The sequence below is a fragment of the Haliotis cracherodii genome, unplaced genomic scaffold (genome assembly GCF_022045235.1).
Source record: "Haliotis cracherodii isolate W230 unplaced genomic scaffold, xgHalCrac1.p SCAF_5, whole genome shotgun sequence".
Taxonomy (NCBI): domain Eukaryota; kingdom Metazoa; phylum Mollusca; class Gastropoda; order Lepetellida; family Haliotidae; genus Haliotis; species Haliotis cracherodii.
The window spans coordinates 56,379,090-56,391,587 of NW_027266308.1; the positions used below are offsets into that span (position 1 = coordinate 56,379,090).

A 12,498-nucleotide genomic window follows, 5' to 3' on the forward strand; every position below is an offset into this window, starting at 1 on the left:
CCCAATTGTAATAAACAAGTTGTTCATCCATATATCTTATCCTTACTTAGTCATTAAAGTTCTTTATCATATATTTGGATATGATTATATACAAAATCGACTTCAACAAAAATATATTCTTGAAAACAACGACCGCTGTTGTAAGCAATGGAATACAAGCTGGTCAAGTAACAAAATTGGCGCTTTGCGAAACGCACACTTTTGATTGACGAATTAAATGAACAATTTACAAAGTAAGGATAAGAAACTTATGGATGAACAACTTCTTTATTACAATTAAGAGTAAAAAAGAATTAATTGTAATAAAGAAGTTGTTCATCCATAAATTCGTATCCTTACTTAGTACTCCAACTTCTAAATGCCTATCAAAGAAGAACAATTTACAGTTTATAACGAAACATTTACAAGAGAATAACAAACGACAAAAAGCAATATTAACTTCATAAATGACCAACTCTCATTATTGTGCCTTGTCAATGTGGAACTAACGTACAGTGGAAGTAAACGGTTTGTGTACGGGCCAGACACTTAGCAGCTCTTTCCCAGTGCGCGACACCTTCGTTACACTCTGTCTGACATTGCTGCAGTCAGCGTGGAAGCGGCCATGACAGGGAACCTTGAAATTTGCCCTCTAACCGCAAATATAGCCACGTTAATATATTGGTTCATGTCTTTTGGAATGCCATCATAGTGAATTTTGAAACGGTTTATGACTGACCAGATTTTCCAGATGAATTTATCTTTTTGTTTGTTTAATCATATTGGTTCGAGGTTGCAAACTAATGGGAAATCACCCAACTTCCCCCTTACATTTTTATAGAATACTATACCAATTACATGATAGTTGAAATGAAATTCAAATTGACAAAGAAAATAATTCAGAGTATTCGGCTTCACGGCAGTTATCACTTGTTTGTAAACATAACGGTCAGATGGATGGGAGTTCAACACAGAGCATGGTTGAAGCCACTTATCAAAGTGTGGACCTTTGAATGGTGGCAGCGATAGTATTGAGAGCTCCGCGAACGGGCTATCGCTGTGAGGAGCTTGAGACACTTACGATAAAGGGAGACAATTTGCGGGGAGGTGACTCCTGTAGGACAGTAGTTCCGTCAAAGTGTTATGTTAACTGCATTTATCACTTTTCTCAACTTCGGTAAACCCTTTCGCACTGAAGTATGTAATATGACATAGCTACACGATAAATCGCAAAGAACAATGGAGCACGAAGCAGCGTTGTTTATTACCTACGAGGGCAAACATATCGGGGTTAAAAAACATCATATGTGACCTAGGGTCATATCATGTCACGAGAAAACAGTGTATTGATTCCGTCATCCCGACGGCATTGTTGATGTCATTCGTATCTTATTGAGACGTAAGGTCCGAATGACGTCACACTAGAAACGACGTCATAGCTGACGTCATTTGACAAATTGTTGTTCCGCTGCTGTTGCGACTTGGGGTGCGTTGCAAACAGCCAATCGCTTGCAAGCGATGCATTCGGTGTGACGTGCTGGATCCGCCTATTGTGACGTCACAAAGTTAAGACGTGTAGTATTTCGTCACAATATCCTGTGGCTTGTGACCTTAATCATTGTGACGTCATAACGTTACACCGGTGGCCTGTAAATAATGTCTTGGTGATTGTGAAAGAACGAAACTTTCAGTCGTTTTTTTATGACAAGTATTGCGTGCTGGGACCTGTTCCGAAATTTCCACGGCGTTATAAAGAGATTTTGAAAACTAGCCGAGATCCGCGATAGCGTCCTACAGTCAAGACATGACTCCACATCGTCTTGACTGTACGACCCCATCGCGGCTCTCGGCTATTTGAAGATATGACTTGACACATTCTTGGTTTCACATAGTACAATATTTGATTATTCTAGATAAAATTCTTTATCGTTATTGTCAATACTTCAGATTTAGAAAATGATACACCGAGGGAGAAACCCAAAAACACAACATTCCCGAAAATGATTTTGGACATAATAAGATCTCCCTGGAGTAATATAATCTCGAAGCAGTGGTGTTACTGCGTGCACTTCACGTTGCGATTTGCTTGTCAAAGCGTGTCAGAGATGACTTTTGTCATCCACATTGACCAGAGGTAAATACTGGCTTTCACAATATTTTTATTATCTCGATGTTCTGTGTCAGTAATTATTGGGGTAAACTCGCAAACGAAATATTTGTCGCATTCATCGTGACCTATATCGTATTTTCACAGAAAGTGACAGCTACTCTGAAACCCGCGTTATGGCATCACATTTCTTCAGTTAACAAGAAGCGATCAACTGTACTCAAGGGGGGTAACCCGTGTAGGGATTAGTATAATTGCGTCATCTGTATTCGGTCGACTGGTGTCACGCCCGAGTTGTCCCATTCTCTCTACAGTGAGTGATGTATATGTGTTCGGGGCAGGTAGCCACTGTTGTATTCAGGAAGTATTTTAGCAGGTAAGAAGAATCTTGTCTTTGAAAATAAGATTAGTACTGGGATCAGATGGATCTGTTGTTGTAACTTGTAGACCATAACAAACTTTATTTTTAGTTTCTGAACAAATTGATTTAGAATATTATTGGATCACCATATCTAATTAATTTATTTTTTTAAAGTGATCTCTCTGTATAAAAAACAGAGCAGTGAACTTCATATCCTGAATTTCTACACTAAATATATATGTTACTTCATATTTACATAACTGTAAAAAATAGGAAAGTAGTTTGTGTCATGTATGGGTTTTCTTTGAATATATTTTTGTGGAAAAGGAAAGAAAACAAGAACATATTATTATCAGATAGTATTGAATAAATGTCTTAAAAGTTGAAAATTTAATACTTTCATATGCCTAAGGTGATATAGATGAGGTCCATATTATTATGTTGAAATAGGATTTCCAACGTTGTCATGGTAAGATAATGATGGAGTGTTCTCTTAACCGACCATGACCCAATGGACGTTGTTTTATCAGATCTTTAGATATTTTTAGATATTCCACTGGTCTCATTCATATTAGGTAAACCCAACCTCAGCTAAGGCTGACATACATATATTAATGTACAAATGTATGCAAATATCTCAAGGGGTAGAAACCAACTCATTTCAGTCATAAGTCCTTCTACTGTTGCTTCCAATTGTTAGTAATCTATACAATTTCTACCTTAAGCATTATGAACTTTGGTTCACATTATGGGACTAGTGCTGGATTCTGATGCTGATATACTTTTAATGAATTATTGTCAACTGAAATAAGTAAGAGACTGATCGACAATCACACAGACATGATTTGGCTCAAGCAAAGTTATATACTATATTTTCAATTGCAATGGTTTGTTAAAATAAAAAAATATATTTGAGAGAAGATGCATCTTATTTTTGGTTATACATGTTTTCTATTTATACTTGTTTATTTGTAATTGCACATGTTACAGGATGTTGTTTATAAAAAATTCTTTTTTTAAAAATGTCACACTTTCATACTTGACATGAACAGAACATTGTGGTTTTCTTTGCATACGACAAAATAGTGAACTTTATTTATGTTTCCCGTCATATACTCATTGTAAAAGTCAATAGTAGGATATTCTGGGTTAGAATTGGTCCCCAGTATCCCATACTTGTCATAAGAGCCACCTGAAGAGAAATGGGTGGGGGGTGGGGGCCTGGGGGTGCAGTGTTATGGAAACATTGCTTGGTTAGTCAATCAATTGCCACCGAATCACTAGCAATATATTTATTGGCACATCAATCTTTTGTCTCTGCATATTTACCGTATTTGACGTAATAAGCGCCCACGGCGATATTTGCTAATATATTGAACAATCCCAATTATCACCCCTTCCAATTGATCAATGTACACAAGACTTATTTATTCGTGTATAATACATGTGTTATCTGCATCTTTGATTATAGGAAATTAAATTCTGGAAAATATACGTGTATAAACTTTTCAGGCTGTCAGCATAAACCACAAAGTTATGATCTTTCAACTCTGTTGTTTTTCACCAAAATAATATTCTAATAAGAGCCCCCTATTTCTAATTTTGAGAGTGCCCTGGGCGCTTATTATGTCAAATACGGTACTAGAAATAGACAACATGCTTCAGGAGCTTGTATTAAGACCCTGTTTTTTCCGTATCCCCATCTGTCAGTGTATTGTATATTCCCTGTACTTCCAGGTCCATCCAGTATATATAGATATGTTTCCTCATTCTTTGTGTAATCCCCTGTTTATGCTCCACATAACTATATAAAAAATAATATTTCTAACCAGCATGAGCATAGCATCAGCGTGGTATTGTACTATCTGTAATAATTTAGAATTAAGACTTTTGATTTTTGATGTTTTAAGGTTCAAAATTAAGAATGAAAGTCATGGTGTTCTGAAACATTCAGAGGATCCTGAGACATGCTAGATTCAGATGACATCACACCAAACCTCAAGGACACCGTGACCCCAAGTTATCTCTAACACTGGATGATTTATGTATGAATAATGATTGATCCGTTGGGGTGCTTACATTGTAAGGAATCAGTGATTGATTGTTGGTGTCAGTAACTCAGGCATGCAAATTGGTACAGTTTTTCTAATGTTTCAGGTATCCCAAGGTTTAGTAGAATTTCACGTTTTAGGCTTATGCGGTGTCACTGATCAGGCTAGTTTATTTGCATCCCTGATACCTGATAATAGAGATAACTTTATATTGAATGTTTGACCAAATTGACATTATTTGAAAGTTCAATTAAGGATTGACTTTGTACTTCTTTTTTTATTGAGGTATGAATCGAAAAACCGATGTGCAAACTATGAATCTGTGTAGTGTAGCAGATTCTTACAAACGTTTGTACGTCGTTTTTTTATCATATCTCAATGAATTGGAAAAGAATACACAGTTGATCCTTATAATTAAATTTGACAATGAAAACATGTGTTATCTGTAGTAGTTAATTCAAAAATAATTACGTAAATCAAAGCAGACAAAAATGACGAGACTGATAAACACTTCTCTGCTGTTTGGGGATTTGGATGATAAATATGCATGAATGTTGCTAAAAAGTCCTTGATTTCCCTTGACTGAAGTATTGTGATTCCTCGACATTCTGTAGTGGTGAAAGTAGTCCGCATTGGTGGGTGTGGCTTTATTTTTTATGATCATCGGGAAATGACTGCAATAACACGTGACCAGTTCAGCTAATCAGAATGCAGGAATTACAATGAACACAACTTAAAATGTATTTAGACTCATTTAAACTCACAAAATTGGCATCTCATGTAACCTTTGGAATATCACATGTTACCACATAACTGTTTTGTAGCCTAGTGGTTAAAATGTTGTCCTGTCGAAATGTTCAACCATGGTTGTGGCCGCCTGGTGGCAGCGATAGTATAGTGGTTAAAATGTTGTCCTGTCGAAATGTTCAACCATGGTTGTGGCCGCCTGGTGGCAGCGATAGTAAAGTGGTTAAAATGTTTTCCTGTCGAAATGTTCAACCATGGTTGTGGCCGCCTGGTGGCAGCGATAGTATAGTGGTTAAAATGTTGTCCTGTCAAAATGTTCAACCATGGTTGTGGCCGCCTGGTGGCAGCGATAGTATAGTGGTTAAAATGTTGTCCTGTCGAAATGTTCAACCATGGTTGTGGCCGCCTGGTGGCAGCGATAGTACAGTGGTTAAAATGTTGTCCTGTCAAAATGTTCAACCATGGTTGTGGCCGCCTGGTGGCAACCATAGTATAGTGGTTAAAATGTTGTCCTGTCAAAATGTTCAACCATGGTTGTGGCCGCCTGGTGGCAGCGATAGTATAGTGGTTAAAATGTTGTCCTGTCGAAATGTTCAACCATGGTTGTGGCCGCCTGGTGGCAGCGATAGTAAAGTGGTTAAAATGTTTTCCTGTCGAAATGTTCAACCATGGTTGTGGCCGCCTCGTGGCAGCAATAGTATAGAGAGCTCACGCTGTGAGGTGCTTGGACATTTACGTTAAACAGGCAGACAGTTTATGGGGAGGTAACTCTTACAAGACAATAGTTCCATCAAAGAGTTATGTTCATTGCAGTGAAATATCAAGTGTTTTTCTGACTGCAATGAAAATATCCCTTTTTTTCAACTTCAGAAAACTCAGTCTTTCACTAACAGAATCACATCTATTTCCTCCTCATGGACGATGATAGGATGATAAACAACCATCAGAAGTTCAATTAAGGATTGACTTTGTACTTCTTTTTTTTATTGAGGTAAGAATCGAAAAACCGATGTGCAAACTATGAATCTGTGTAGTGTAGCAGATTCTCACAAACGTTTGTGCATTGTTTATTTATCATATCTCAATGAATTGGAAAAGAATACACAGTTGATCCTTATAATAAAATGTTGTCCTGTCGAAATGTTCAACCATGGTTGTGGCCGCCTCGTGGCAGCAATAATATAGAGAGCTCCGCGAATGGATTAACGCTGTGAGGTGCTTGGACATTTACGTTAAACAGGCAGACAGTTTATGGGGAGGTAACTCTTACAAGACAATAGTTCCGTCACAGAGTTATGTTCACTGCAGTGAAATATCAAGTGTTTTTCTGACTGCAATGAAAATATCCCTTTTTTTCAACTTCAGAAAACTCAGTCTTTCACTAACAGAATCACATCTATTTCCTCCTCATGGACGATGATAGGATGATAAACAACCATCAGGATCAATGCCAATAGAGTGGTTATTTCCAAGTATTATCACCAAGCATGTGGCAAATGTCAGTTTGCACCAAAAACTACCAGCCAAAATGATCTTTATCATTGGCAGTATATTTGAGCATGTGGACTCTTGGCTGAGCTTAATAGACTGCAACAAGATATGAAAGGTATAAGAAACTGTAATGTTGTAGAAGTATTTCTGATGTCAGGACTCCTGACAAATGCCTGACACATGCCAACTCCCTGACACGAGGCAGTTGTAAAGAAACTGGCTGAGAAGAAGCATACTTGTAATGGACATTGCCTCATATTAATATTTGGAGATATAGGTTAGAATAGGTCTTTGCAACCTATGCTTGTCGTAAGAGACGACTATCCTTGTCGTAACGGGCGACTAAAGGGATCGGGTGGTCAGGCTTGCTGACTTGGTTGATGCATGTCATCATATCCCAAATTGTGTTGATCGATGCTCATGATATCAATCACTGGATTGTCTGGTCCAGATTTGATTATTTACAAACCGTCATCATGTAGCTGAGAATAGCTGAGTGTGGCGTAAAACAACAAACAAACAAACAATATGGAGGTATAAACGTAAAAACGGTGTGCATACAGTATGCCATATTGTGTACTAGGGTACTGGGGACGTAACTGTGCGAGAATCCCTAAAGGATGGAAGAGGAACAAACACAAAGCAAAAACATTTACCAGGTACAGTGACTTTTTAGACCTACAGTTTTTCAAAAACCTGAAATATAATATTACTAATGAATAAATACATAATGTAAGATCTTTGGATTTTTAAATATCAATCGTCTCCATAATTGACCACAGTTAAATTTTTATGTTCTTTTGTAAGGAGGGGCCAACGGGGATTTGATGACATTGAACATGAACTGTAAAGAGAGGTTTTTCATATATAAATTCTTTATATTAATATTGAGAATGAGAATGATTGTTGAGTGCACACTGATCCAGTGACCGGGGTAATATTAGCACTTGCCCCTGAGTGGTGTGGAAATATGCGCAATATAAATAGCCTATTATTATACTCCCGACCTAAAAGGGTGAGCGTATATAGTATTTATACAAAGGAATCTGTCTGTCTGACCGCCCTTACGTCTTTTCTGTCCTTTTGAGGAAATTTGTGTGTGTGACCTATTCTTTTCAAACTTAATGAACACTTTTTATGCCTATAGGAGAGAGGCAATGTGAAGTTTCATTTCAATATTTGAATTTCTAAAAATATACAAAAATAATAAATTATTATCATCATCAACAACAGAAGCCATAACAAACCTTGCCGAAAATGTGGCCACCATACATGGTGCTTTTTTTTCCATGACCAATGTATTTATTTTCTGATAGTCTCCTGATGGATACCTAACAGTATGATAAATTATTGATATTCATATATTCTTCTCTGTTATGCACACTTTTTAACAGAAAACACAGCTGAATAGAAGGAGATGTGTATTGCCAAGTTATGGGTAAAGCTGATTGTAGGTGTCTCAAACTGGGCCTGAGACACAGAAATACTTAACTTTATAGCCTGTGCAGTTTATTACTGTATTTGAATACGGAGTTTGTCCAATGTGTAAGAAAATGGGCTATCAGTGGGTGGGTATTGAGTAACGGTGTAGCAGGACAATATGACTGCTCTGTGTACCCTGCTGACATGTGGGTAGGGTAAATGTTTCTGTCAGACATAAAGGTCAGTACATTGACCCCTGTATTGTGTTCCATAGTCCTTCTCCACACCTTTCCCCCATTGACTAACTGCCAGTATCCTCGCCACTGTTAACATCGGAAGCTGTCACACGGCTCACAGGTCGGTCTACTGCAGTGTTTATTGTGGGAAGTGGGACAGAAACCTTTTGTTTTCCTGTTTACTCTTTTGGTGATTTTTGTTTTATCTTCTTTAGAAGTTTATTTTTAGAGTGAATGACTGCTTTCATGTTTAGTTTGATAGCTAATTGTTATGGCACATGTTATACAAACGTCTGAGTATTAATCATGTTGGTATAGTGTGTAAGATTTGCAGTCTAGATCTCTTATGGTTTGTGTTTTTTAAACATGGGCATGAGAAGTTAAGGAGAACATTTTTAGATTGAATACTTTGTGTGTATGTGAGGACAATTGTTTAATATCAATTTTGATGGTACAAGTTAAACAACTGTCAGAGTATTATTTCTTTGATAGGCTTTTAGGAGTTGGAAGAACATGAGGACGTTTTATTGATAACAACTTCTTTGTTGTTTGTTGAGACATTTCAGAGCTGTTTCTCATCCCTTCAAGGTGATGTTACATAGGGCTGTGTGCTATTACTTAAAAACGTATGTCACAATTATTATATTTGTTTGTTTAACGCCGCACTCACCATCTACAGGACGGTGGTCTGTAAATAATTGAGTCTGGACCAGACACTCCAGTGATCAACATCATGAGCATCCATCCACGCATTTGGAAGGCGATGACATGCATCAACCAAGTCAGCGAGCTTGACCACCCAATTCCGTTAGTCGCCTCTTACGACAATCATAATCACCTTTTCTGACAAGCATGGGTTGCTGAAGACCTATTTTAACCCGGATCTTCATGGGTCCAATTATTATGTAATTGATAAATTGGGACATAATGATTCTAGAGTAAAATAGCAAATACAGTAAAGTACGTTTATAACGAACACGCTTATAACGAACTGACCAATATAATGAACTTATTTTTTAGTCCCGACCGTTTGTTGTATAAATGCTGTATATATGCCTATAACGAACTACGGTTATTACGAACTAAAATTAGTGGTCCCTTTGAGTTCGTTATAACCGTAGTTTACTGTATATCTATAACTAGCAGATGTGCTGTCAGTACTGCATACAGAAGCTAGTTAGCACCAAGAGCACTGTTTGACTTCGCATCCATGGTAAAAGTAGCTAACATGTCAAATAATTTTGATGGTTGCAGATCTCACTTTAGGTAAATATAAACTGTCAATGCCAAGGAATCATCCAGTTTAGATCATCCTCAAAAACAGATTCCATTGCGCGTAAAAGTCAAAATAGGAGTGAAAATTATATGAATGGATCACTGAAAATCTGTGATGACACCAGGTGTTTGTGATAAGGGTAAGGATGTTCTGTATAATAAATAACACAATAAATGGAATAACTTCAATGAAACATGAAATATTACATGTATAGGTTGTTTTGTAAGTATGGCCAAGTATCAATACTTGTCAAGAAGTATTGCAATACATATTGTGACACTTTGTTGCAGTCAATACATCAATACTGCAATGTATTTTGACATGCCTAATGTTAACCACCATTTTTGGCATATAGTGTCTGTCTAAACCAAACTTCTGGTACTGTAAGTTTAGTCTGGTTTAGACAAAGGTCCAGATTAGTGAGATTATAGCATGGGATCAGGAACAGGACATAGAGATGAGGTTGAAGAAATTTTGTTTATCGTCCAGTATTGCCAGAAATCTAAATTAGTCAAAGTCCATAGCATGTATGTAACAAGTCGCAGACAAAACTCTGACTAGCTGAAGAAATATGTAATACATTCAATGACTATGAGTTTTAGATCCTGTTTTGAAGGGTTTATCCAGTCTATCACGGAACATGAGAAAGGATCCTGCTTGTGCATTCATCTGATTATGTTACCAATAATATCGTCTGTTAGCATCTACTATGACTTATAGCAGTATCTCGATTGATTTCCTTCCCAGGCGGGATATATCATATTTAATCAGATCATGTGAACCAATCAGATCTCAACATTCTGACATGGACTGGTGTGTCATGGCAGATGTTTTGAAAGATTGGTAAGATCATAAAATCTTTTGCTGACTCCAATACCACAAGTGTTCAGACTCTTAAAGTTGTCATGAGTCAGACTAGATCAGATATAGATAAAGAACGTTTGTGCATGTGTTCATTGATTTGTTGATATGAATGGGGATAGATAGATATGAGATACTGCTGCATTTTATGATATTTATTTTGATATTTGTCCTGTTTCAAATACAATGTGCAGGGCATATATACCTTAATATAAGTGATAGCTAAACTAGCCATTTGATAACACTGTAACCACTATATTTAGTGAAACAGATTTTCAAATTATTAATCTTTTTAAACATATTTATTTAGATATTTTAAGTTTCTTATTGTATGGAACAGAGAAAGATATGTAGATACAAGACACAGTAGTTCACAAATCATAAAATTTTATTACATGTACAGATTTATATTAGTGAATTTGTTCAAATATGGGATTGGCTCTACTATGTATATACTGAGTGCATGTTAAGTCAGAGACCAAACCTATATGTATAGATATACCGAGTCACGTGAAGATTATGGCTTAAAATTGGCCTTCAGCAATCCATGCTTGTTGTAAAAAGCAACTAATGGGATCGGCTGGTCAGGCTCGCTGACTTGGTTGATACATGTCATCATATCCCAATTGCGTAGATCAATGCTCATGCTGTCAATCACTGGATTGTCTGGTCCAGATTCATTTATTTACAGACCGCCATCATATAGTTGGAATAATGCTGAGTGCGGTGTTAAACCACAAACAAATTAAAACAAGATATACCGGGGTAGTCACTGATTCAGAAACCACTGTACATGAGTAGCCCAGTGGTCAAGAAGCATAGTGCAAGGTTTAAAATTAGGTATTGAAGTCAATTGTTCCTTCTCTTGGCCCTGTGTTAAAAATCGAAGATCTTGTGCATTGCTTGAGTCTAATACAATCCTCAAGAATCCTCAAGGAAACCAAATCTAAACACTGTTAGGTGATGAATTTGGCTGTGCAGGGTTGCATCCTTTATTATCCATGGCTGAATCTGCTGATTGTGGTTTTGATTCCTGTGAAATCTTGATTAAGATCACATTATAGAACTAGACCGTCATTGAAAAGGTTATTTTTTCAACCTGTAATTTTTTTAAATGAAACAATCATTAAATGTTTCTTTTCTTTTCCAGATGTAGGGTTAACAACTGATGGGTCTGTAGTTCATGTGTAACGTCAGAGCCTTGTTCTGAGCCAGGAGGAAAGACAAAATGTCCGAAGATGGGTACCTCCAGCCCCGGCCTGCAGACTATGATCTCGACCCTAGACTGAAACACCAGCCTGAGCAATCACAACCTGACCTACGTCAAGACGGACGCCAGGAATCCAAGCCAAGATTTGATTCAGGTAGTTTTATTTGGTAATATTGTATAATATGGTGATACTCAGTTGGTGATGCAATATTTTCTTGTGTATAATGCAGACATTTTTAAAAATGTACCACTGTGTAGATTGGTATGTCAATTATACAGTTTAGTAAGCAATGAGTTTTGATTTTTCCTCATAGCAATGCTATCAGCATCTTACAGCAGAAATAGCCTGTCAGCAAGTCAGTAGTGTAGTATGCCAGTTACTCTTGTCCACAAGACAGCATTTCCTCCGAACTTACACCGACCCGTGAAGATTCCGGGGTAGAATAGGTCTTCAGCAACCCATACTTGCCGTAAAAGGCGACTATGCTTGTTGTAATAGGCAACTAACGGGATCGGGTGGTCAGGCTTGCTGACCTGGTTAATACATGTCATCGATTCCAATTGCGTCGATTGATGCTCATGATATTAATCACTGGATTGTCTGGTCCAGACTTGATTATTTACAGACCGCCGTCATATAGCTGGAATATTGCTGAGTGCGGCGTTAAAAAACAAACCAACCAACAACAAACCGAACTTACACCAGAAAATATGATTCCGGTAAATAGGCTGTATCATGACAGTACAAGACACAATA

General features: G+C 37.2%; 1 protein-coding gene across 3 annotated transcripts in view; it reads left to right on the forward strand.

Moving 5' to 3' along the window:
- Positions 1-2,019: 2,019 nt before the first annotated feature.
- Positions 2,020-12,498, forward strand: part of LOC139443104 (uncharacterized) — a 31,356-nt gene continuing 20,877 nt past the window's right edge. The window contains exons 1-2 of one of the 3 annotated variants that reach the window (XM_071224043.1): positions 2,020-2,113; positions 11,682-11,895. In XM_071224043.1, the coding sequence (XP_071080144.1) occupies positions 11,760-11,895 (136 nt within the window). In that variant the 5' untranslated portion in view covers positions 2,020-2,113; positions 11,682-11,759. Of the gene's footprint in view, positions 2,114-2,373; positions 2,463-8,483; positions 8,516-11,681; positions 11,896-12,498 lie in introns of those variants that run through there. The other 2 variants (XM_071224044.1, XM_071224045.1) reach the window with 2 other exon arrangements.